The 26,784-nt window shown below is 39.3% G+C and overlaps 1 protein-coding gene across 1 annotated transcript in view; it reads right to left on the bottom strand.

The window, feature by feature from the left end:
- Positions 1–363: 363 nt before the first annotated feature.
- LOC104839652 (cytosolic phospholipase A2 epsilon-like) overlaps positions 364–26,784 on the bottom strand; it is a 34,020-nt gene continuing 7,599 nt past the window's right edge. The window contains exons 3-20 of the mRNA XM_010580052.1: positions 23,939–24,075; positions 22,231–22,362; positions 21,555–21,595; positions 14,939–14,981; positions 14,270–14,333; positions 12,988–13,130; positions 12,745–12,834; positions 11,985–12,022; positions 10,187–10,322; positions 8,087–8,223; positions 6,631–6,853; positions 5,587–5,701; positions 4,662–4,799; positions 4,278–4,385; positions 3,270–3,461; positions 2,627–2,796; positions 1,439–1,625; positions 364–572 (exon numbers count right to left, since the gene is read on the bottom strand). Of these exons, the coding sequence (XP_010578354.1) occupies positions 364–572; positions 1,439–1,625; positions 2,627–2,796; positions 3,270–3,461; positions 4,278–4,385; positions 4,662–4,799; positions 5,587–5,701; positions 6,631–6,853; positions 8,087–8,223; positions 10,187–10,322; positions 11,985–12,022; positions 12,745–12,834; positions 12,988–13,130; positions 14,270–14,333; positions 14,939–14,981; positions 21,555–21,595; positions 22,231–22,362; positions 23,939–24,075 (2,303 nt within the window). The remainder of the gene's footprint in view (positions 573–1,438; positions 1,626–2,626; positions 2,797–3,269; positions 3,462–4,277; positions 4,386–4,661; positions 4,800–5,586; positions 5,702–6,630; positions 6,854–8,086; positions 8,224–10,186; positions 10,323–11,984; positions 12,023–12,744; positions 12,835–12,987; positions 13,131–14,269; positions 14,334–14,938; positions 14,982–21,554; positions 21,596–22,230; positions 22,363–23,938; positions 24,076–26,784) is intronic.

Here is a 26,784-nt window from a genome sequence, read left to right as displayed (position 1 = left end):
AGACAGAATAAAACCATACAAATACTGCTTTGAATCACATTTTAATGTGCTACATATTTCATTATTATCTTACACAACACCATATTAATTTATACGGAATATATATATATCAATTGTTAAAGTAACAAGGTAACAAAACTAAACACAAATTTGCTGCTTTGAAGTTTGTTTTGGATTAAATCTCTGATAAATTCCAATCTGTTCATCTGAACAGTCACATAAATGGGATGGAGTCCAGCATGTCCTCAGGATGATGAGATTTCTACTGCAAGTATCACTGGCAAGTATCAAACATCTTGATCTCACCACATAATAGACAACCCAAGAAATATCACGTGGAAAGTTGACGCTAGTGAGCGGTGGCTAATAATTCCGTTGCTTCCTCCGTGCTACTGCCAAGCGCAAGGCCTGAATAATCAACTTCTCGTTATTCAGGACATTGTAATCAGTCAGTTTCACCAGTTTGTCAAAATTCTCTTCACTGAAACACACCTCCCTTGTCGTAAATGGGGAGAGGATGCTGGAGACATCAACTTTGCCTTCAGCCATCTCTTCAGGACTCCTTTCCACACCTGAGGGACAAACCGCAAGGAGATGCACCAATAAGGTTTTACTGCAGTATGTGACTCATATCAGTCATTTAAATAATTACATGTAGAAAAGGGTGATTTGGAGGGAAAGATATGATTTGCCAGAGGGACGTAAAAGTAGTCTAGCAGCATTGTATACTTCAGCCTCTGGATCAAGCCTCTGTCCAAAAAATTATGTAAACCCAAACAGCTGGAAATGAGAACAACATTGATTATCAGCAGCAGCACTTGGAGACCACTCCTTGGACAACATAAAGTCTTTGTTACCCAAACTAGAAAAGTGCAAAGAAAAGGAAAACAAGATACTCTTGTACTGGATGAAATAACAACCCTCTCACTGAAAGTTTAGGAGAAATGATGGCACTCAGAGGACATAGTTCATATTAAAAACAAAGATCTCTGTCCACTTAGTCCTCAGTCCGGGAGATTACTTTTAAATATGTGAACAAAACCCAGATGAATGGGCTACCACCAAAATCTCCAGAAGGTTTTCCCTCCATCTTTGTTTGCAAGCAGCAGCACACAGCAAGTCCACATCTGTAGAATAAAACATATTGTGATGAGGACCTACCACCTATGCTGTACGTATTTGGGGAGTTTTACCTTCATACTATCTCTAGTAAGTCCTACAGATGAAATGCCTATTTTGATCTCAAATGTATTAGGAAAGCTTCTGGAGTTCTCATAGTTCAGACGTACTGACACAGACCAGTTATTTTTGTCAGTAATGAGACTGATAATGCCAGCATTGGAAAGAAAGTCAGAGATGACAGTGAGACATTAGATATGGAGAGGACACACTAGGCAAGTGACTTTTTTATTAAAATTGCTAGCCACAGATGACTCACCAGGAGCTTTATACTTCTTGAAGGTGTCATTTACTAGGGGGAAAAAAAGCACTGTTGGAGCTTGTGGACTGTCAGCATCTTCAAACACGTAGCATTCCTTCAAGTTTTCCCTGTCTTCCTCACTTATCTCAATTTTGGGAAATGGAATTCCTTGCCCCGAGATGTACTTTGCAATCTGATCCAGAGGCTGGATGAATGAATAAAATAAATAAAATTAATACAAAGAATCAAAATTCAAAAAAGATCCAGAGACCTGGATTTTTTAAACTCCAGCAGCTAACATGAATATTCTAAGGCTTGAATCTTCCTGCAAGATGTTAAGTTTCAGACGGAAACAGCCATAACCACACCAGACATTGCAGCTTATTTTATTTTCTGCATTGCTTTAGGCAAAACAATAAAACAGTCACTTTCTTTGAGCTTGAAAATGGAGCCAAAAGCCGCAGGACTGATTTTTTAATTCCAATGAAACAGGTTCAGAAGGGGAAGGCAAAGAAACTGCAAGAATGGAGGAGGACCACATCAGTCCAGATTATTCTGTGTCATTGCCTTGACTTCTTCATTAGTTATCGCTTTCCCAGTCTTTCTGTCCTCTGTGTATTGCTTGATAATGACTCCCTATTAAGAAATACATTTATCAACATACCTTATGACCTCATGAAAAAAAACTTTAACAGCTATATTTACTACATGCCGATGTCTACTTTTATATTATTCTCACTATACATGCAACACTAATTATATTTTCGTTATTAATCAAGTCCAGCATCAGCCAGTACATTTCCCTAAGACTGATATGAGATAAACAGGCCCAGAAACACATAGGGTTTACCATTTAATCTGTTAAAATATTGCCAGGACTTTCCATTGCCTCTGTAACTTGCTCAGTTCAAAGAAAAACAAAACCAGCATTAGAGCTCCAGAATGCTCCTCAGTCAGCTCCTCAAAAACTCTTCGATCCACTGCAGTGAAGACCTTGATGATTTTAAAATGCCTCCTTCCATCACTGTCTTCTAATATCCTTCTTAGTTACTGAGAAATAAACCACCTAATAATCTAAATAATAAATCAGATAATAATCATCTAATTCCCATTCCAGTACTGTAAAGTTAGTTGGTTTAACTGACAAGTGCTAGAGACCAAAAGACCATGAAGGAAAAAGATCTCAGATACCATGGCTTTCCTTACCAGTGTCTGGGACCCTCCACTGTAATTCAAATGCAAGATGACATCCACCTCCCTCTTCGATCTCAAAAGTGGTGGGTAGCTGGTATTGATGAAAAAACCAGTATCAACCAGGGAGAGCTCATCATTTGCTGTTTCCATCAGTTTATTTGGAAAGGAGTCTATCACTGTGTCTGAAACACAAACATTTCTCATTCCAACAAATAAAAAGTGAGATTGACTGCTCCTCTGCACAAAGTTAAAGAGTGAAGAATGGAGAATTCTCCATGCCTTCCTTTGACTCACTAGGAGCACTGATTTACAGGAATAAGTGACACACTACAGCTTTTTCCTTCCTTCCCTGACAACTCAAGCAGCTTTGGCCCTAAGGAGAAGATCCCTCCTGCCTCCTCAGGCTGAGCTCACCTTGTCCACTGGAACACAATCCCCAGAAAATCAAATTCAGTTTCACCCCTCACCTCACCCCTCGACCCCCCCCAAAATGAAATGCTGTTCAAATCTGGCTTCCATGTCTTCCATTTGTGGAAGGGAGAAGTGGAATTTCAGAAGTCAGTCTTGTTTCTTCCTCCTTGTTGGACATCCTAAATGAATTCCCAAACCTAAACCTCCTCAAAATGTTACTGAAAAACATGCAGTGTTACTGTGCCTTTCCAGGTAGAAAATTCTTCACTCTCCAGGTACTTGCTATGCATCTGGAAGCCTCTGATAAAATTGGGATACTGTGCAATGGTTGGGCGTCCTGTTAAGACATCTCGCAGAGCACAGGAGAGGGCACTTGAGGGAGTGAATAGACATGTGTCTACTTCATAGGGATTCATGGACAGAAGGGGCTCTTCCTCTGCAAGAAGGAAAGAAGTTCTGAGTTTAGGATGGTTTTCTGAAATGATCAATATTTTAAAAAAATGGAGTAACTAATAACCACAGTTGTCACCATCCCCCAGCCCAAAGGTAAATCAAACATAGTTATAAGCCCTTAAAGTCTATGCTACCAAATAAAACTCAGCATTAGACAGTGAATTAAATGACAGCTATCTGCAGTTATCAAGCTGCCAGGCAGTAAGCACCACCTCCCACTCTAGGCTTCCTCGAATGATGCCCAGTTCTATTGCAGCGTGTGGTGGAGGGAAGAGCCGGGTCCCAAAACATACAGGAGGGCAACACCGGCCTTTGAACAGGACACCTTCAGAATGCATGTGAACATCACCCTGCTGCAAACATTAGCTAAGTTAGGAGGCCAGTCACTCCAGGTTCCCTGTGCAATTAACACCAAGAGCGAGCTTTCTCCACAGGCAGTTTAGTGGAGAAAACAGCCCTCTGCAAGAGCTGTTGTCTATACTGATGGTATTAGTGGCCAAGGAGGACCATATCCTAACTTAACAATCTTAAGATGTGTTCTAAATACAACATGATTTTTACATCTGCTGGAGACTGGTTTTGTGCCTTTAGAAAAAGGCACGGCTTTGCCAAAGCTTTGCCAAAGAAGCACGGTTTAGTTCTTCTAAATCAAGCAGAAAAATTTCTTAGCTGACATCTCTGCTTTGCTTTCCTCATCTCTTTCTGTCTGACTTCGGCAGCATCTCTTTAGGCATTAGACCCCTGCACAGAATATAAACAATATATACTGGTGGTAAAAAAAAACACAAAAACATCTCACCAATATCTTTTACTCTGTCTCTGGTCCATCTACTCCAGAAGTCCTCTGAATCAGTAGCCAAATTCCAGACATACATCACATCTATGGAAAATATACTACTCCACATGCCTGTAAAGTGAAAGAGAGAATAGAAACTGATTGATGGAGTAGTCTTGGAAGAATTTTAATTGATACATACCTTCAGTCCTTCCCCTTGGATACTTCCTTTCTGTCTGGATGGATATCTTCGTGGGCTTAATTCCCAAGTATGTCCTTGCTAATGCAAACTCACACCTGATCAACCTGTTTGCTGGTGTCTTCCCAGTGCTGTACACTACAGACCACATACTCACTCGTGCCAGCTGCCTCTCAAGTAGGCCACCTTTCCCTCTAGGCAATAGTCACCTTGCATATAGCAGATCCGAGTCTCTGAGAGCCTCTTCACCATCCTTCCCATAAAGAATTCACTTCCAAAATGTTCTGCGCGAATAGATGCTCCGTATTTCAGGAGACTGACTTCGTAAGGAGTGAACTCCAGCCACTCTACGGCAACAGCAGGCAGATCGTGAAAAGGCAATATGTTAACTATTGCTAAACAGAAGACTACTACAGAGCAGGAAAAAATCGTAAGAAAGACACTGGCTAGTTCATAATATGCCATTCACCAGCTATAGCTGTATCTATATTGCCTCAGTACTAATGCCATAAGGTCCTTTCACATCAAGGGAGAGCGGTCCCAGGCTGTGATACAGCAATCTCCAGCAGAAAAGCCCTGGTCTGAATAAAACCATAAGCATTCCCTGCAGCTAATCTTACCCAAAAGGATGCATTGCTCATGTATAACTTGTTCCCTGTAGGGCACCAGTGACAGAAAGCTTAGCATTCACTTGGTGTTATGTACTCAGCTGCTCACATTAAACAAATACTGTGGAAATTAATAGTAGAGGAAGCAGTGATTTTCCTGCCACTGGACCCAAAATTTCAAAGTTTTCCCTTTAATTGTTCAAAATAAGACTCTGTGGAACCATCATAAGAATTAGTTTCATTATAAGGTTTTTGTGACCAGGATAAATTTTGAGTTAGGCATCTTCGGTGGTATAACTATATTCTCACTCCTGGCAATGTAGAGAACTCAAATTCTAAAGACTAAACATGTTTGGATTTTTTATTTTTAAGTGTTAGTCACTATTATCTGAAATTTTAAAAGGGATTTTTTTTCCAATTAGAATGGAAGAACTATTGTATTATTAAAGCTGATTACATGCATTTAGTTTTAGTTCAGATTACTTAAACTATAAAGGTGTTAAGAAATCTAAATCATAACCATTACCTCTGAACGCCTGAGCACTATAGTTGGACTTGAGGTTGATGGCCACATAGATGGGCAATGGGTTCTGACCGTTATCCACTGCCTGCCGTTGGTCTGAGAGTCTATGCTCGTCTTTCTGGTTTTGATTAAAAATGGTTAATGGAATGAGGTGAAAACCAAATTGCACTTGAAATAATATAATGTGAATTATCAGCTTTCTCCAGGTTCTCCTTCCCATTCTCAGCTCACTGGGTTGTTCAGAAATATCTGCCATGGGATATTCCAAACTTGGCAAGTATCCCATAAGAAGCACCTACACCCTATGTGGGTTCTGAGATTCGAGATATGCAGAGAGGTTAACAGTAGATTCAGCAAGGAAAAAAAAAAAACATTCCTGGGAAGAAATATGTGGCTAAGTGAAAGGTAAGGTACTTTCATTGGCTGGATCTCAGCAAACAGAGTTGATCATATTTTAAGATACTTTGCAAGTATATTCATATGCAAGAACATATTCTATTGCACATGACAGTTTAAAACTTCCTTGTATAAACATAAACCAGAAGAAAACTACTTAAATTATACTCTTTTTAAAGTACCAAAATTTCTATCACTCTTTCTTAAAAGTTAATAACATATTTAGAGAATGGTCTTTCCTGCTATTTGCATCATCTCCATATGCAGTATATAGCTAAGTCACTTTATAAATGCATATCTTCATTTATGCTGGTGAAGTAAATTATTTCAAATTTTTAAGTGCCTCTTCTTGTCAGAATATCAAATGGCCAAAGTGATTAGTTCACATTTCAAAATAGTTCTTTCTCAGGATTTTACTTTGTTTAAGAAGAAAGAACACCTTTGACTGCAATGCCATGACTCCTTCAGTTCAAGGTCAACCTCACTTTAAAGAAAGAGTAGTGTTTTAATAATGGATCTGAATATACAGAATTTAATCAACCACTAAACTAATTATTTGCATTAGTAGTACTGAATGGCATCCCAGGATTTATTTTCTTCTCCTTTATAGCTATGGAAGTTCATCAGGTTTCTGGAAAAAAGGAGTAATACCTTATCGTGTAGCATGGATTCAATGACAAGCCCCCAAAGGTCTATGAAAGAAGTGTTACGTCCTTCTTTAATTCTCTCCATCAGGTCATTATAATAGTACTTCAGACAATCCAAAGAAAAACAGCAGATCTTGGATTTGGTTACTTGCTTGCGAGCTTCCTTGATTGCGTCCTCCAGATATTTTTGTGACCAATTAGCATCTTCATACAAGTTTGCCATTGTCCTGAAGAAACATTAGAAGAAAATAATGAAAGAGGAGTAATGCTGCGGTTTGGCTTCAGAGAACTTTTGTGCAACCTGTTTGCCTGTTTCTTAATTTTTATGGGGCTCACAACTAAAAGTTAAACACACCTAAAATACTCTCATTTCAAGATCAAACAAAACCTCCAAGCTTTCCTGGGTTTGATGATAAAAGTTTGTGTGGGGTCAAAAACAATCTGAGAAATTCAAGGGAGAAAAAAAAAACAAAAAACAAAACACCCAAGGCTATTAAATACAAAGACTCCACCAGTCCTCAGAAACTCAGTTTCTTGGAAGATGAGGAGTATTCTATGGAGCAGTCACTACTAGTTTGCTCTCGTCCTACATTTGTTCCCAAGTATCTGCGAATGCCTCCTGCCAGCAAGAGAACTGGGCAGTTCTTGGGTCTTGGGCATGTCCTGGTACAGCCATTCTGAATCGTCTCCTTGAAATCATAACACAGACAGGTACACTCAGATCTCCACATACATACAGAAAAGTTCAAATTTTGGCAAATACTTAGACAAACCTGCCATTAATGTTTGAGCTTATATAATGGACTGACACACAATTCAGTGCAAAAAACCTCTCCACTTCCAACCAACTGTAGAGGAGTGGAGCTACCTAGAACCCACTTGATTAAATACTTAAGTTATTTTAAGTATGACATCATCTGTTGTATGCCCACTGGGAGAAGAGAGCACTTTATAATGAGCAACCATAGCTGCAGTCTCTCCGAGCTCAGTAACTTGGTGTCATTTGTTGGACTGTATGCGACAATATTAATTCCACTAGCCCCAAATACATCTTTTACCAGAGGGAGATGCACTTTAAATCCAAAATGGAAGTGAGAATAACCAGCAAATGGCAGGCATAAATTCTTCTTCCCATCTTTCTTCAATTTCCAGTCTAAAGACAAATTCGTTGCATTCAGTCTAAGGTATAATTGATAAAATATGAAAAGGGAATAGAGCATTTACATGAAAATATCAGGCATAGACTGTGTCCGTGTGGTGACAAAAGCAGCTGATGAATGTGACAATTGATCTCTTAGTATGTTTTGTTTCTTTTGCTCTAGGTGGACACAGAGGAGATTGTGGGGAAAATGGAAATACTTTTGCTTTACTAAGTGCCATATAGGCTGATGGCGCTGTACAAATAGTCAACAGGATTGAGCAGAGAGTACAAACATAAACCCTGTCTGGGTCATTCTCACCATGTGGTACCCGATAAACCACCGATGTAGGAAATGCAGTCTAACAGATTGAGTTTCTGGAGACCGAGCAGGCTGCCATACATCGCTGTCAGTGATCTCGTCCCTCCCCCAGTAGTTGTGATGGCCACCACCGGCACCTGTTCAACACAGCAAGGCAGGAGAGAAAGCCACGCACGGATTAGAGGCAAGCACTTCTCCTTACTGCAGAAATCAGATAACAGGTTACAGGCACCGACACAAGCAGTGACATTACTTTGCACAAAAAGGATGTGATTGTTGCAAAAGGCTGCTATTGCCACCACCTGACTGATGGGAGAAGGAAGGCTTATGTCCTACCCACTCAGATTGGCGCGGGGGGGGGGGGGAGGCTGGGTACTTAATATATAATTGGAATCAACCTCATCACCCTGGAATTCTTCTCAGAGTGTATTATTAGAAGCCGTCATAGAAAATACAGGATTTACCATGCCGGAGTAGATTAGGGATCTGTGATTCTGCCTCTAACAATCACCGGTGTCTCAGAAGAATGCACAGAACCCTGTAATCAGCCAGACCGCACAATAGCCAAAGCCTTCTGGCCTCAGGCCACTAATTACTATATGTCCTGAAGCACAATCATCGATAGGGCTTCCCCCCCTCCAAGGTCCAAGTGTAATTCAAGAGACAGACTATTCTTCTCTTAATCTTTTCCTGATCTAGTACACCCTTTGCTTCCGTTAGCATCTTGGGTTGTGTGGATGCTTACATGCCCTATGGAAAATGTCTATTTATACCTTTCAAGTACTAGCTTCTAATTTCATCAAGTGATTTGCTGTTCTAAAGTCAATGAAGACAGTTTGAAGAAAATATTTCTCCCATTCTATGAAATAAAAAAAACCCTCACACCTCCCCCTGAAAAAAACACGCAAAACCCCAGAAGAGGTGTTCTTCCTACCCTAAACTCAATAAGAACTTAAAATCTAGGAAACTTTATAAAATAATAATGAGGAAAAATCTGATCATCTAACTAAAATTAGAATAATTTCCAAAAGTTATATTTTGGTTTTTACATTTTCTAATCTTTTTCATTATAAATTAAAATTCTAATGATTTTTTTTTTTTCAGATCAAATGTAAGTCAGTTAACAAGGTAGAGGGGATTTTTTCCACAATTTTGAAGTTAAATACATGAATAACAGAGCCAGAGTAATTACACCTTTTCAAAAAACAGCTTTGGTCTTACCATTTTGGTCATACCACCTGAACCATTTTTCCCTGTGTCAGGAAACTCTTAGACAGCTATTTAAAAATGCTCTTTCCAGCTTTCTTGAAAACTTTATTTCCTATATTATTCTCTGCTCTGAAATCCAAAATACGATTTTTTTAACTCTGTAGCCTGTCCACAGCACTATTTCCTTCAATTGTAAACTAAAGAGGATTCTTGTTGTTGGTATGTTTGTACTTTTCTGATTTTCAACAACCCAGTTAGGCATAAGCAGTTACAAAACTTATGACTGAATTTTGGAGGCAGGAACAGCCAGCTACAGTGATAAAGCTACACTTCAGTCAGCTATTTAATCTATACAACTCAACGATGCTGTAAGAGTCACTCTTCCAGCTTGATGGCTTTATTCTAGTAGTCAGATTTCCCAACAATACACCTTTTCTGCTGCAGAAACCACCCAAAGTATTTTTATTCAGATATCTGTGTGAAAATTTTGCTTTCTGCCCTCAAAATCCTTTACAAATGCTACGACCACCACCTTGCTTCTGTTACCAAGCTAAGGCACACTATTTCCCAGGCAGCATCCCCCAGCTGTTCCATGTCTGCCCACTATAAATTTTCCTCCTCAGACCCATGAGCAATATCAAGAATAAAAAGGAATGGGTTGAATTGAGGAGCTGTTGAGAAGTTTTGGGGGCTGTAAGGGCGTTATCCTGCTTTCCCCGCTCTGCTGCATGAACTAGCTACTGCTTCTCTTGCTCATCTCTTGCCCTAGGTGGCCAGGCCTGCCCCAGAATAGCAGGATTAAACAAACTGGTTTTTCATTTGTGGTTTCAGTTTGTGAGCCAGGCCCCAATCCCCGGAGAGGAGTTGCTACCAGGGACTGCACTGGCTTGCCTCATGCTCTTTCAGATCCTCCTCCAAATGAAGAATCTTTTTCAGAGCAGCTGCAACATATTTCTTCCTTTTCTGCAGGAAGTCCTGCTCCTCCGTGCACAGGCTAAACCCCAAGCGCACATCCAGGTCTCCTGAGCTGAAATAGACAATGGCACAAATCAATGCACATGTCATTTATAGCTGATTTCAAGACCTATAGGGCAGGTAGTCAGTAAACTCCACAAATCATCTGTAAAACAGGCTATTTCCAAGTCTGAATACTGGTCAAGGAACAGAAGAAAAAGGAGCATTGCTATTGCCAGCAGGGAATAGTAGTGACAACGAAGAGGAGTTTCCAAGGTACTTCAGATTTCTTGTGAACACGGGCACAAAGACAAGACACACAAGTCAGGGAAAGATCACCAAAAGGGGTAATTTCAGGAGTAATTTTTTCTGTACCCATTCTTTTTTATCACCATGACATCCTGGAAAACTCAAGTGATGCCACCATCACCTGTTCTCAGGTTTTGACAGCTCACTAACAGTATTCAAAGCGAAGGTCCTAATGAGCTGTGTGATGGAGCTTGAACTGCAGAGCAAGCATCATCCCCTACTCAGCCTCTGTCCTGTGAAATCCAGCCTTTCACCTGTGTGCTGAACAGATTTCTAGATAAGCATTTGCAAGCTTCATCCTGCAAATACATAAGAATATCCATCATTTTTTTCCACGTGGGGAGCCATATTGAATTTTCTCCCTTGAGAAAAGTGAAGCACAAGCCAAAAAATTTGCAGAAAAAAAGGTACAAAACCAATCAAATGGCAGCTAATATTTTGTGCCTACAACACCACAAATACACTTCTTACTGAGAAAAGCACTCAATATTGACCAAATCTTCTGGGTCACATCGCACTCTGGTGGCTGTAAACTCTATCCTGAACATTACTTTCACCAATATTTCACAGACACGAATGTTTCAAGGGTTAATGTTAGTAACCTCTCTTCTCCAGCAAATTTGGTATATCACAGTGTAATTTTTAAAACAGAATAACGTCAACTGATTGACCTTATGGAAACAAACAGCTTTTTTAGTGCTAGATTAAAATTTCTCTTGCTCTCTCTATAAATCTGTATCTGTTAGATTTACATTTCAATACATTTTGCTATGGGCTGAGATTGAGTAGGTAGCTTTTCTTCCCATGCTCTGAATTTCATTTACACAAAGTGCTCCCATGCTCTGAAAATCCACCTTGCTTCCCTTCTGTATATCACCCAATATTAAGGATGCTGTGAACCATAAGAAGTTTTCAGCTGTACCATAAAACCTCACTGTCTTCAATTGTAGCTATCACTGGGGCAATTCTGTTCCTGCGAGTGGGTTGACAGAGGTGCAGCTGGTCAGGTTTCAGCTCCCATTCTGCTCAGTGAAGCAGAAGGGGAAGAAGCCAGGCTGCCCTGTGTTTTGGTGACTTGGCAAAGTTAAAGAGGGAGAGAGTTTATTTCAGTCATCATGCAGATCTGACTACTGGCATAAATGGGCAGCAAAATTAATATGCGAGTACTGTAGTTTTACTCATGTCTAAGAACAGTAATCATAAAATAGGCTCAGTTACTCTGAAGAAACCTACCAAGGCTCATAAACTCGTATGGAACTGCATGATCTTGTAACTGCAGCAGACTTGCACTTACCTCAGGCACCACGTGAGTACAGGACAAAGCACTCACGCGGCATGTGTTCATCTCTCCACCTATCATAGAAAAAAACCTAGATAACTAGTTTACAGTAATCCTGGATGATAGGACAAAAAGAGGCTATCTTACCATTTTCTCGCTGTCAAGCACAAGTGAAAGGAATGATCCTAGAAATCCAGAAAATGAAGCTAATTACCACCAAATTTTAAAATATTTCTTTCCTTCAAGCTCAGGCAATGCTCATTCAGTAAGAGAGGAGGTTCTCAAATAAAAATTCATGTAGCTAAGGACGTTATTTTGGTACAATTAACCAAAGTCTCACTCCCTGCTCTAGAATCAAATTCTCTCTTATCTAACAAGCCCATCTGTTTGGGGCAGTTAGTATGCCATGAGCTTGCACGTTACACCAGCTCACATTGTGCACACTTAGAAAGAGCAACAAGAATGAGACAAGTAACCTTATTTTAGAAAAAAGAAAAAAAATTACATACAAAACACTCTCAATATCAATATTTAGACATGTTAAGATCTGAATTAAGCTTGTGTTCTGGATGTTGGTTTTTTTTAATTCCTAGCCATTCTGCAATTACCCCAATACCCAAAAAGAAATTTTTGAATGTATGTGCATATGACAGTCATTTTTGTTCCTTGAAACCACTTAATGCTAATTTTGGAATGCAGGTTTGCAATGATTTTCATATTATTATAATTATTGTTAACACCAGCTTCCTTAAAAGTGAATATGACAGTCTTAATTTTTTTTAATGTTTTCAATAAATAGCTGTACAATTTTACACAGTGATTTTGTTCACTTGGTAACTTTATTTCTAGCAGGACAGCATTGAACACATTTTGAAAATATTTATTTCAAAAGGTTCACAGCACTCACCTCTTCTACTATTATTTCCTTCTGCAAAGGGAGTGAATTCAAAGGGAAGGAAAGGACCCCAGATCTCTCCGTTTCATTTTTCTCTGCCAGCTGAAACAATGTAAAAAGTGGTAGGGATGCGCACATGAAAGGTTTGTCATCTCCAGAACTTCTACTAAAAGGGCTAGTTCAGTTCACTGGTTACGTTAATTTCTTCTTCTAATTTCATTAAGGTTAATGATAACATCCAGAAGGGGAACATACCTCTTCTGGTAATGTGATATCCAGTCTCGTCTGGTCATTTATGACGCAGTGAAATATGATGATCCTAAGGCTAGGGTCAGAGTCCAGCAAAACTTTCTGGCTTCCTTCATGGGATCCTTTCACTGTAAATGTAAGCTCCTGGTCTAACCATGGAGGCAGAAAACAAAGAGAATTTTAACTATTCCAAGCAAACACACATAACTAATAAAATCCACTTCCACGCTTTTTGTCTGATTTTCCTTACACCACGATGATTAAGTAGACTTTGGGTGGCTAAAACAGATTGAAAACTGATATAAAACATCTCAGTGGATTTGTATAAATCATTAATATACAGAAATCACATATTTTTTAAATACTGTAGTGTGCTATTTGGTATGTGATTTCCATAAATAAATAAACCAAGATTTAGATTTAAAGAAGTATCAGCTTAAAGGCATTTTGGATTATTCATATTGAATAAGAGAGTAATTTATTTGATGTCAGTCTGTTCTGGTTCATTGTATACGTTTTATTGTATGTTGGGTCTGCTACAATAATCAAATGATTCAAACCCAAAAATCAAGCAGACTACTTAACATGTGCCCTTGCGTCACCAAAACTGAAACAACCTGTCAACCCAAAGGCTGTGTTCCTTGTACAGAAAAGCCTTTACGTTTACAGAAAGATTGTATGCTGTTCTCTTGCAAGATCAGGGCCAAGATACATATAATTTTAGGTCACAGACCTCTCCTCCCCACATTACATTTCAGTCTGAAACTTCTTACAATGTAACTCAGCCATTGCTACAATTTTCTTTATAAAGGTCAATTTTCCGTTCATGAATTATCTCAAAACAGCCACGATTTTTTTTACAATTTGCCCCATAAGTAGCTTTACACAAGCTACTGTTTATTTGAATGAACTTAAAGACTAGTGAAGAGTCCTGTTACATTTTACAGGCAAAGTCCTGATTTGGTGGTGGTTTGCATTTTGTGCAGACCCCTTTGATATAATTTTACATTTAAATTTAAGAGCTTAAGTTTATTATTTTTGCTCAAGCAACCAAAAAAAAAAAAAGATACCTCTTTCAGAACCAATTTAAGATTTGCCTTGGAACTAAATACTTGACTAACTTGAATTTTGACAGATACAATCTTTCTGCAAGGTAGGGCATGGCGAAACCAGGTATTATGAAACACAGCTAGAGTAACATGCACAACAGATTATTAATTTTTCAACATCTGTTATAATGACTGTATCACAACACAAAAACAATAGGTTAATGAAGCAATAACCTCACTTGTGGATTGCTGCTTCAGCTTCCCCGTATCCACTCTAACCTCCAAACAGGAAACCTCACGTGCCTGTAGTAAGAGACGATAAATGACGATTGAGAAAACTGTAAATGTCATTGCCATTGATTCATACTGTTCTCAACCAAACCCTCTAGTTGATCAATGAGCAACATAATTATTATCTACTACTGTGTCTTCAGATAACATGAGGACAATAGTGAGTGGTATTTTTTCTAAGTTTGAAAGTAAAGAGAAGCAACTTATGAACTGCTTGAACTTGGAGAGACAATTAAGTAAAGACGATAAGACCTATTCAAAATAATAGCTGTACTGAGATATGGGACTCTTCTTACGAGTATTTCATCACTTTTTTCATTAACCCCTGATAGTTCTGAGTATAATGTGGCAATAATGGGTAGGAAATCCAGGTTTATAGAAGAAAGGAGGTGGCACATGCATACTGACAGCAGCCTCACAGCATGGCTTTGCAGAGGTGGCACTGCACTGGAGTGATGGGAAAACAATGATCCTTAGTGACAACAGCAGACCCTTTTTCTCAGTAGGACAGTGTGGGTGATAGCACTGGCTTTGGGACACAGCTCAAAGTTTCCAGTGTTAAAAATATGAACTCTTGTTATGCAGACACAGGAAAGATTGTAAGAAATATACATTACCACTAGAACTCCATTAGTAATAATGCCATCAGGATAGTCCAGACTGAAAAATAAAATGGAAAATACAATGTCATGAGTGGGACAACTCAGATAAATACTTAAGTATACTCAGATAAACATGAGTTAACACGTTACTTATTTTTCCCCCATTAACTTTGACATATCTGACTTTAACATTCTCACTCAAAAATACCTCAAAGCTTTTATCAAGCGTGGTCCTAGACAACGAGCTGAGTTACAAGTTTTTCCATCCACCCATGACAGTATATGAAGCTGGGCTTTTACTCCTGGTTTTTCATACTTGCTTTAGTATGAATTCTGATATGTGAGATACTGAGTTTGAGGAGACCTGGAGGCTGTTACATCCATCTTGATTGTTTTGATCATTACACAGTTAGACCCAAGGTTTTGTACTTGAAAAACTAATACACTTGTCTAGATTTCCACAATTTTCCAAAAATTACCATAACAACAGAAGAAATTGTACTTACCTCTCTAAAGTGATTTACAAAATGCACATGAGATTTCAGTATATCACTATATGTGTAGATGTGTTTCCACTTACCCATCTCGGGGCAGAAGTGGGTACATATACTTCAAATGTCAATTTTTATATTCTTAAATATTTTTCCCTCAGAAAAATCAGGCCATGTCTCATTATGGATATCTTATAATTTACCATTTTATTAAATTGCAGATGTAAATTCATACAGTATCTCAGTAACACAGATTAGTCCAAAGGGAACACACATACATACATAAAATTATAAGGATTGACTCCTCAACCTGCTGCAGACAGTGTGAGCTGTTTATTCAGATTTTACAAGCTATGGATTATACACTCTGTAGTCTCACATAGTTACATAGTTGAGATACATGTTTCATCTCAGCTGAAACCAGGCGATATGCTTCATTTAAAATCAGACGAATTACATTGTTGTTATCCATTTTAAGACAAGGTTTATCACACCTATTAGATTTCAGTATAAACACACATGAAAATAGCTTTGTAAAATTTCCCATGACAAAGAATTCTCCCAGAATTTCAAAGCTCATCAACAGTTTAAAGTTTCATTTCCAAATCAGTATTTTCCTTAAAGAGAAAAATATGAATTAGCTAAATAGAGTGCAAAACAGTAAAAAAAAAAAAAAAAACCAACCAAACAACATCAACCAAAAAAAAACCAGTTATACACTAGAGAAAAAAAAAATTTACTTAAGGATTTTGTAGGATCTTTTTTTGAAAGTGTATTTTAAAAGAGTTCAAGGAACATTGGTCAGGAATGGGCAAAAAATACTCAGTGTTTCTGCCTGCGTGCAGGGGAATAGGTTTAAGTACCACTCAAGTTTTGTTGCAGACACAAACTTTTGCACTTAATTACTATTTTGTAGTCAAACAGTTGTAACATTACATGACATATGGTGTCACCATCCTCAAATACTTTGTTAAAAAAATTAAGGAAAGCAGAGAAACAGCATGGTGGATATTAAAAGATCTATCTCAGCCTGCATAGCCTGGCGAAAAGAAGGTGGAAAGACAGGAAAAGATGTCTCTCTATGGAAGTAAATATCCAGTAGAGTGTAGTATTATTTGAGGTATTGGTATCAGCAAAGTATTAAGTTAGGCTGATAGTTAGGAGGTCCAAGGCATGACCTTCAAGCAGGGTAGAAGAACCTGCACTGTTGGACAGGACGGCTTGGAAGGCTCCTGGGAAGAATCAGGACAACACAGGCATCAAGCACTGACAACTGAGATGTCCCTCTTGGGGTGTCACCTCTGTGGTCACTGCTGTAAGGAAGCCCAGCTGCTGTCACTTGTTGGTTACTCTCCACACTGCACTTCCAACTTTTATATCCCAAATTTCAAGGCTTCTGCCAGTCACAGCACAACAGATGTTTTTAATTTTTTAATTTTTTTTTAACCTGGTGATCCTTACACTTGTTTTAGGAAAAGCAAAGACACTCACCTTTCTCTGAAGCTTTGGAGATCAGCTGTGGCTAGAAACACAGCTGAGCTGGGTGCAGAAGAGCTCTTACTGTTCAGGTTGGCAGGGAACTTTGAATATTTTGCCTATCTTTGGAGCACTGAATAACGTCTACTTCTCAGGACCAGCTGGTAATTTCCCTAACAACCAGCCTGCTATTAGACAGCCCTCTTTACACATACTAACACTCCTGTCCTTCATCACAGTTTGTGATTTGTGGCCTTTTTTAATGCAGAGCTCAGTTTTACTATGAGAATTGGGAGCATATTATGGCCTGTGGCAGGGGAAGCCAGGAACAGAGACCCTGGGCATCCTGCTCCACTAAATGTCTATTGAAGGGGTACCTAAGACTGCAGTGGACTCCGTGAGCCTGGGGATCACTTCCCAACACCGGGTACGCATCAAACTGCTCTAAATGCGAACTGTAATATGAGAATCTGTGTGACTGTAACTTCCCATACAGCATTGCCCATATCATTGTAAGTCAGGCATGATATAAAAAGGAGAAGGTGGCAGACTACTGTGCTCCTTTTCACCAGAGAATCTGGATTTTTTGATACCTATCTACAAAATTTTAAATCTTTCATGTCAGATCCAGCTTTCCCTTCTTTTAGTAGCTTCCACATAGTGCAGGCTACTTTTCTGATCTTTCTGATGACCCAAGAGAAGCATGGGCAATGGTACTATTTCAACGAAAAAAACCTGTATTCACCTCAAAGATTCTTTGGTTGTCATCTTTCTCAACTTAAAACTTTTGCTTTCAGTGCTCCCTGGTGCCCTGTGACTTCCTGCCATGAACACAAATACAAACAGTAGACTTGACCCCCAATGGATGGAGACTCAGCCTACTCTGAGAGTTTCCTCAGCAGTGCCCAAACCAAATGGCTAGCAAGATCTGCTGGTCCCCACACATATGGGGGAAATTTCTCAAAATAACACAGCAGAACTACAGAAAGAAAAAAAAGGCTTTTATTTTCTAAAAATCATGCTTTTGCCATATTTCAGTAATTAATATTTAACTTTTATACAACTTTTTGTACACCTATTTACATTTATTTGTGTTAAGTGGGCTTTGTTTTAAACATTGTCTTTCACATTTGAAAAAAAAAAGAAAAGAGAGGGGGAGCTGAGATGAAAGGTTGTGTAAGAGTGGTCCTTCATTCTTCTAAGAGTTGTTTGAGATGCACCTCCTCAACCTGGGACATCTGAAAGACAGGAAGAGGCCAAAAAAGATCAGCAGACCCAGCAAATACCCTGGGGCCCTCAGACCTCTCCTTGGAAACACAAAGTACCTTTTAGTTCATCAGAAGTCTCCTTGTGGCCCCTCAGTATCGGGTGTGGGCTTCAGTAGAAGTCGGAGGGGAGGGAGATGTTGAGCGAGCGAAGCCACCTAGTCCAGCGGGACCCCGTCCCTGTAGCAACTCGTACAGGCTCATGCTCATGCTGGACCCTACCCGTGGAAACACAGGGGAGAAAGCACACATCACCACTGATAATCACCATAAAATAACACAAAAAGCACTAAAGTGCACAAATCAGCAACCTGTTTACAATGACCTTACCTTGTCTGTCGCTGCTGCTCAAGGGCAGCAGCTCTCATGCCAGCTGGGCTCGTGTTATGGGCCCATAAAATATTGGGCGGACGTTTGCAATCCCTTGGCTCGGTTGCTGGTGAAAAGGCACTTGGAGGAAGGAGCATGCCTTCCTCTCTGTGTCGTTAGGATCAAACGTCTGGCTCTCAGTGTCTGCCACGGGTAGTGGCAGCAGAGAGGTGAGCATTTGCAGGTACTGCAGGAGTGGCGTAAGAGTGAGGCAAAACTAGAGAGGGTATTAATCTTGCAGTTGTGGAAACCAAGCTACCAAAATGAAGGTTTTTCTTCCATTTTAAATAAAAGATAACAGGAATGAATGCAGGAACCAATTTCATCCAGCCCACCAGTGCATGAGAGAATTTTTACAATGTTCTTTGGTAAAAGTAACACAAAACACAATTTTTGCAGTGAGATCAATAGGCAAACAAAAATAGGAGTGACAAAGCCACTATTGTAGGTGCAACCCAGGCAATTTTCTTGGCCTGGGGTTACCCTTCATGTGTGATATTTTTCATCTGAAATGCTGGAAAGAAAGAACAAGCTAATACAGTAAATTTTGCAATTGGTAAAATCTGGAATGAAGATGGGGAAGGAATGAAAAAGTGCTTCAGATAAATAGTGTCAGACAAAATGTGCTGGTGGGAATAATTATTAATTTCAGAGATAAACTGTCATATTTACCTCAAAAAAGTATGTTCTCATTGTTCCCATCACAATACCAGATTTGTAGAAACTGTCCCGCATGCTTAGCTGTACTTCTTAGCACTATGGTTGGCTCTTCCCCTCTGAAAATTATCTCTAATCTCTGTCAACACTTCTCCCATCCAGCAATGCCAAAAACCCTTGCCAAAACCTGCTGAGCTTGTTCCACACAAGAGAGGTCAGTTTGGTCCATAGCTTTCTGGTGACCCTCTTAGCTACTTCAGTTCAGTCTTTCAGACCTTTTCATGGCTCTTTAGTTTATCACAGGTAATGTGATCTATTGACTCCAATTTTAGTGCACAAACCCTTTCATTAATTACTCCTGACATCACTACTTTTCTACGTTGAGGGGAAAAAAACCCCTCTCAATATCCTACCAAGGTCACGATATTTAATCAATTCAGATGTGCTTACACCTTTATTCCAGACTCAACTGATGGGCAGAACAGTGACCACCACGCATATGCAAGAAATGCAAATGAGGGATAGTAGAGGAAATGTTTATCCACCTTCCGACAAGAAGCCCATTTTCCCAGAGAAGCATCTTCCCTTTTCTCAGTCCTGTTGGGACCTCACAGGGACTCTCCCTGACTTATGATGCAGCAATTTCCTCCCTTTGCATGTGGAGTTCTTCAAGCTACAACTATTACATTGGTCACCCAGCTACCACACTATGAATGAAAAAAAGTGGATCAGACATGTTCTTGCTGTAGCAACTGAGCCATGACTGTGATTCTTTTTAAAACCTCTTCCTTGGGACTGCCAAGTGTCCTTTTTATTTGTACAGTCCCAACCATCATCTTCCAACCACTAGAATTCCTACTCAGACAGCACCTGCAGAAACTGCTGAATTTCTGACTTTATCTATTGAATATGTCTCCAGGAAAAGGCAATTGGTACAAAAGAAGAGTTTGACACAGAGCTGGTGTGCACATGCTCCGAGACAAATTCCAGCCTCTGTCCCCATATGCAAACCCACTCGTGCACAACATCCAAGTCAGACAACCTATCTGGACCTCCTTCATCAAAAGATAGGATTATCAAGAGTATGACTCTATTTGCCAACTCCATAAGCCATCCTCTAACTTGCAAAGGAAGAAAGACCCTAGACAGAACATTTGGGACGTCTACTGGAGCTCCCTTCCCCATTGCCATTACTGATGTCGTGACACTCCTAAGTTGTGATAAGCACCATTTGTCTTGTTGTTGCTGGGCCTTCTGCCAGTTTTGGTGCACAGTAAACAACAAACAATCCACCCTGGTGAGTCTCCATGAGTTGTCATAGGAGATTCTGGGACTACTTTATCTCTGATGACTTTTTTTGCTTGTGAACACTGAGAGATCTTTCCTTCTCCACTCATAACACTGAGCTACTGCCCTTTCTCCAGCAAGTCCCAATTTCCCCTTCTGCCAGGAATAAACATGTTATTGAAAGCCTCCACCAACTATTATCCTGCTAGGCCTCCTGAAGTGACCTGAATGCCTTGAGAAGGTCCCAGCGATACCATCCCTTCTCTAAGCTTGTTTTAACAACACTTTCAGTCCAATAACATGGATCAAATTGGTAACAGAAATCCTTTCAAGTAACTTCCTTAGAGTCATAAAGCAGAGAGAGACAGACTAGAATACCCATGATCCTGCATCACACTCCCTCTCCAGTTAGAGCAACAGACTCCCAGATTTCTCCATGGCATGAATTGCCTGAAGAAAACATGTCCCCTAAACAGTCAAATTCCACCAACAGCTTTCAAGCCTACCAAGTGAAGCTAGTGTTGCTCCTCCAGTTTTCCTGGTTCCTTAGTCCTCAGCCTCCCACAGTGATCTTTGCTCCTTACTTTATGGAGAATATTTAGTTCCTCTCCCCTCTGGAGCTGATACTCAAGCCCACCACAGCTCCTCATGTGTAGCCAGATGAGTTGAACAGACCAACTTACAAGAGAGCATTTTATAATGCTGTGGATTTGAAAAGCCAGATTCCCCACAAAGGGGGGACACAAGACATTTAGGCTTGGCACTCCTTCTTCTAAGGGTCAAAACTTCCTGAATATCGTAATTGTTCTCATACTTCCTTGTGTATTGATTCAATGACAAAAAGAGAACAGAAGGAAGTTGGTGCCCCAGAGGCAGCAGTCAAACAGGGCAAAAATTACATTTTTTGATATTTAAAATCTAAAAATATGTATTCTGAAATTCCAATTTACTAGACTTGAATGAAAACATCTAGATACTGCTTTCAGAGACTATAAGTTTAAGAAGCACTGTCACATATGAACCAGCTTTCCAGACTATTTTTATATTGAATACAACAGTTTATTTAGAATTTAGGACTCTACTCACGTGTTCTGCAATGTGAACTCCACCTCCAGCTCCTCACGTGACTGAAGAGAGGGGAAAAAAGAAAGAAAGGTATATTACTTATTTTTCTTCATAGCTTTCATCATACAAGTTACATATAATTTGTAGAATATATATTTAGAATAGCACTTAGGAAAATTCCCAGAACATAAGAATAATTTGAACACCCCTCTGCCCTGTGGTGCCAACTGAAGGTACTGAATTTTAAGATACTGAAAAAGCAGTTGCTAAAACTAGTTTTTTGAAATCTAAATGCAATATAAGCATGCAGATGTAGGAACTGCTGCTATTCTGCTAAAACAGCCATTTTTCAGATTTTAATTCCCAACACAAAAAGAATCAGCTGCTTTAATAATATCACAGTTTAAAGTGGCTGAAAATTCAGATCTTTTACCAAAAGCTAACAAACATGCCAGAAAAATTCAGAATTAAGGCACCGGGTAGTTAGTTCTACCTAGTTCCATCATAGATTTTTAGCACAGAGATTTGTTCTTAACAAAAACTAGCATGGAGCACTCATACAGGGATTTTAAGTCTTTCTTATAATAACAGCAAAATAAAGTTTAAGTAGATTTTTCCTATAATGAAACACTGTAAAAGGATATAGTTAGATGGAAGGAAAGAATTTGCTTTTGTTCTCCCCAATTCTGTTGCTCACCTGTGGATTCAGCTGAAACTTTACTCGAACAGTACGTCCTACAGTGAGTTTATCTATGTCAAAGAGAACTGTGCAGAGTTCGTCATCCCTGGTGATCGTGTCTTCATCACAGACCTTTAGCTCCAGCACATTCTACAAAAAGACGTTAAGAATATCATGGAGTTATTTCTATAACTAAGAGCTCCATAAGGTGGGAAAATCTCAAGACTAGATTTTCCTCCATCCCCCCTCCAGTTTTAGGAGAAGAAGGAGAAAGAGAAACAGAGAAGGGCAAGAGATTTGGGAGTATTAGACTTCACATTACTGATTGTTCTGGTTTCGGCTGGGATGGAGTTAGTTTTCTTTCTAGTAGCTGGTATAGCGTTATGTTTTGGGTTCAGTATGAGAAGAATGTTGATAACACACTGATGTTTTCAGTTGTTGCTAAGTAGTGTTTAGACTATGGTCAGGGATTTTTCAGCTTCTCATGCCCAGCCAGCAAGAAGGCTGGAGGGGCACAAGACGTTGGGAGGGGACACAGCCAGGGCAGCTGACCCAAACTGGCCAAAGGGGTATTCCAGACCGTGTGACATTATTCCCAGTATATAGAATATATATAGAATCATTAAGTTTGGAAAAGACCTCTAAGATCATCAAGTCCAAATGTCAACCCAACACCACATGCCCACTAAACCATGTCCTGAAGCGCCACGTCTACGCGGTTTTTTGAACACCTCCAGGGATGGTGACTCCACCACTTCCCTGGGCAGCCTGTTCCAATGCCTGACAAACCTTTCAGTATAGAATTTTTTTCTAATACCCAATCTAAACCTCCCCTGGCACAACTTGACACCATTTCCTCTCACCCTATAAACTGGGGGGAGTTGGCCTGGGGGGATCACTGCTTGGGAACTAACTGGGCATCGGTCGGCGGGTGGTGAGCAATTGCATTGTGCATCACTTGTATATTCCAAACCTTTTTAAAATTATTATTATTATTAATAATTATTATTATTATTTTATTAGTGTTATTATTATCATTATTAGTTTCTTCCTTTCTGTTCTATTAAACTGTTCTTATCTCAACCCACAAGTTTTACTTTTTTTTTTTTTTTTTTTTTCCTGATTCTCTCCCCCACCCCACTGGGTGGTGGGGAGTGAGTGAGCAGCTGCGTGGTGCTTAGTTACCAGCTGGGGTTAAACCACAACATACGTACACAAAGAAGCAGGCTTGTCTGCCTGGGGAAATGAAACAAGACAAGCAGGTCATGCAGAACATTCACGAACTTGTGATAAATATGTTAAATGTTTCTACATTTATTTTATGGCTTTTGGCTCTAAGTGTATAAAACAGGCACAGGTACATAAAGAATGTTTAAAGGATTTCCTGTCCACCGTACTTAGAACTAACTGATCTTACTGTTATTTCTGTCATCTTTATCTTGGGTTTCACTTGCATGTATCAAGATCAGGAATAGGATAATAGGGCCATATTCTGCAGGGCATTTAATTGCTTCTCACTGCTTCAGTATATAGTAGATATTTAAGTAACAAATAGCTGGAACAGAACAATACCAAGGAGGATGTAAGCAACAGAGTTTCTTCTGAGGAATCTTTAGCACTTCCAGTGTTTGGAAACTAGCTATATACTTATTGGTTTATTGTAGTTCTGCATAATCTACTGCCTATCTGCAGACATGAAATGGTGAAAACTATTTATTTTCACTACCTTGACTCGGCGGTCGATCTTATAGCAGAAAGCTTCATTCCAGACAGGGTTTTTGCTGTTCCTGATGGTCCTGGTCCGTACCTTCTCGGTTGAGGCAGTAGGAAGCCACAGTGTCACGTAACAGTCTGAAAGGGTGACTGTATAACAAGATGAGCAGAGTGATAATGTATCTAGAGAAAGAATTACTGCACTGTGCACATTTAACCCTAATAAGACAAAGGTAACACAGTAGGGGCTTTCTTCCTAAAATATACAGGGTGAGGAGTAAATAACACAATGAAACACTCACGGGAAAACAGAAACCTCCTCACACATTTGCCATGCTCATTCCCACTTTTTTACTTCTAGTCAGACTTACTTTTCTTTTAAAACTTTACTTTATATTTGAAATAGCACTGCACTCCACATGCAGTACATGCACACCTATCCATGCTACATTGAGCTTTATATTCATGACTATCCAAATGACTGGGGCAGGGTAATGTTGCCAAAACATGAGAATATCTACCAGTATATGCCCTCTGCCATGCGCACTCACACCAGCTCTAGGATGGCTCCTCGGTTGCTCAGGCAACACACCTCACAACCTTCAATGTGGGCTGCAGAGACACTTGTTTTCTAGCATCTCCTCCATGGATTTAGTACCTTAACTAATTGAAAGCCTTTATCAAAGTGCTGGCTTAAATGAAGAACAACAGATTTTTTTTGCCAAAAAGTGTTCTCCCATCAAAGATGAAAAGTTTAATTTCCTTATCACAAATCAGAATGTGCTAATTTCATATTCATTCATATATTTGACAAAATTTTTAGAAGTTGCATCGTTCTCAGCAATCCTTCTGGAAAACAAAATTAGTTTCAGTACCACAGTTAAATTACTGTTGATTCTCTTCCTTCTTACTATTCTATCTGAAGACTGGAAAAATCTTGCTGTCACTCATGTCTTGGGAAGGAAGCCATGAGTGCCACCAAAGACATCAGCTCCTTCCATATTCTGACCCTCCATGTTTGGAGGGAGAAAGGCCAGGGAGTGAGACTTGCAGAAGCTTGATACAGTACCTATAATGCAACACATATTCTCCCTATTTCACATTAGCAATGCTCAAGCAGTCATCTGGTTCTTACAGCAACCTTGTGAGTCAGAAGAGGTCAAATAATTCAACTCATAGTCAATCCCTGCATCATGCTCAAAACCTATAACAGTGTTGTTATACCATCTTAGGTACAATTTTCTTCATGTATTTCCTCTTTATCTTTCAGTAACAACTACAGATTTAGATTTTTCTACCAGCCGTATTTTTCCCAAGCTGTGCTTTTATTATGTAGTTAACCATGCTATCACAATCAGCAAAACCTTGATAATGACTGTGGGAAGGAAAGCATATCCAAAAAGCGGCCTTAGCCAAACCTGATCAGAAGAGCATGACCGATCAGATGTTCAGCAGAGGCACAAGTGTAGGCAGATGAAAATGTAAACGGTTAATGGTGATTAATGCTACAGCTTCCATTTTCAAAGAGCTAGAGACACACTGGTGAATTACTTCACAGTGGCAATGTAAGGATTAAGCAAGTAAGTACATTGAAAAAACTTGAATGACTTCCCAAGATCCCATAATACAGTCAGTGTCAGGGTCAAAAACTCAGCCTAGATTTCCAGGCCTATACCAAATCTATTAAAATTATCTTGCTCTGGAACAACAGGAGGGAGAAATACTTTTAAAGCATATTTATTTTTCACTGGTGAAGTAAATGGGAACATGAGAATCAAAGATCAAGAAGAAAGATTCACTTCACTAAATTAAACACAAACACTTCACTAATGAGAAAATATGAAAAAAAACACCAAAACAAGCATTGACATGGGGAACACCAATGTTTTCTCAGAAAAACAGGAAAACTAAAGTGAAGGAAATAAATGTTAACTCAGAATTGTAACAAGCAGCATACTGTTACCATTACAAACAGGTAGAAAAGGGATATTTTCCCATAGTTGAAAATACTGAGGTTTCAAGGAAAATTAACTGAAATGTTTGCCTTTTTAATGCCTCAGAAAAAGTAAAGACTGCCTGCCTGAAATATCCTTCCCACTGCAGACAAAAAAAATGAACAGGTTTTCCACCATAATTTGAGTTTCTTCAGAAAACAAATTTTCTACTGAGAAAATACTCTTGCTGAAAAGTTTTCAAATCTCTCTACCAGATGTACTTTAAACAAATCCTTGGGATGCCCAGGTTCTGAACTTGGGCCATCTCAAGGGAGTAAAGATATGATATTCATCTGTTCTTGAGTCCAGAATACAAGGTAATAAAGCAATACAATGCAGCAGACATGCCAAGAGGCTTCATGAAGACTGTACGATTCACTGTGGTAAGGAGTGACTGTGAGCAAGTTGCTCCTGAGGACAGCCACAATGAATTGAAGCATAAGCAGGTGACCTGCTGGAGTACAAAAATGCACACGCAATTGTGCAAGCAGGTTTGCAGACGCAATTGCAGTGACTGCCTGGTCAGATCAAACATTTGGTTGGTGCAAATCACCACTTAGGTATTTGAACACCTGGGTTTTGTTAAATAAAAATTCTTGCATACAACTATAAGCCCACAATGTGTGTGCTTCTGTACATAAAAATAGGAAACCCAGAACTTTAGATCTTACAAGGTGCTCTCACTTTGTCTAATGAACCAAGTCCCTTTTTCAAAATGACAAAGTAAATTTCATAAAACAGAGCAGTTTGATCAGCTGTCATTTCTAGAGTAAAAAAATATTAAGACATAAGCAGTAAATCATAGAAGATTTTTTAAAGCTAAGAAATAAAAGGAAAAAGATACGTAAGCACAGTAGTATTACAT

Source organism: Haliaeetus leucocephalus, unplaced genomic scaffold, assembly GCF_000737465.1.
Source record: "Haliaeetus leucocephalus isolate CR32 unplaced genomic scaffold, Haliaeetus_leucocephalus-4.0 Scaffold696, whole genome shotgun sequence".
NCBI classification, from domain to species: domain Eukaryota; kingdom Metazoa; phylum Chordata; class Aves; order Accipitriformes; family Accipitridae; genus Haliaeetus; species Haliaeetus leucocephalus.
The sequence above is the reverse complement of the archived record's forward strand: the minus strand, read 5'-3'. Positions and strand labels throughout refer to the sequence as shown.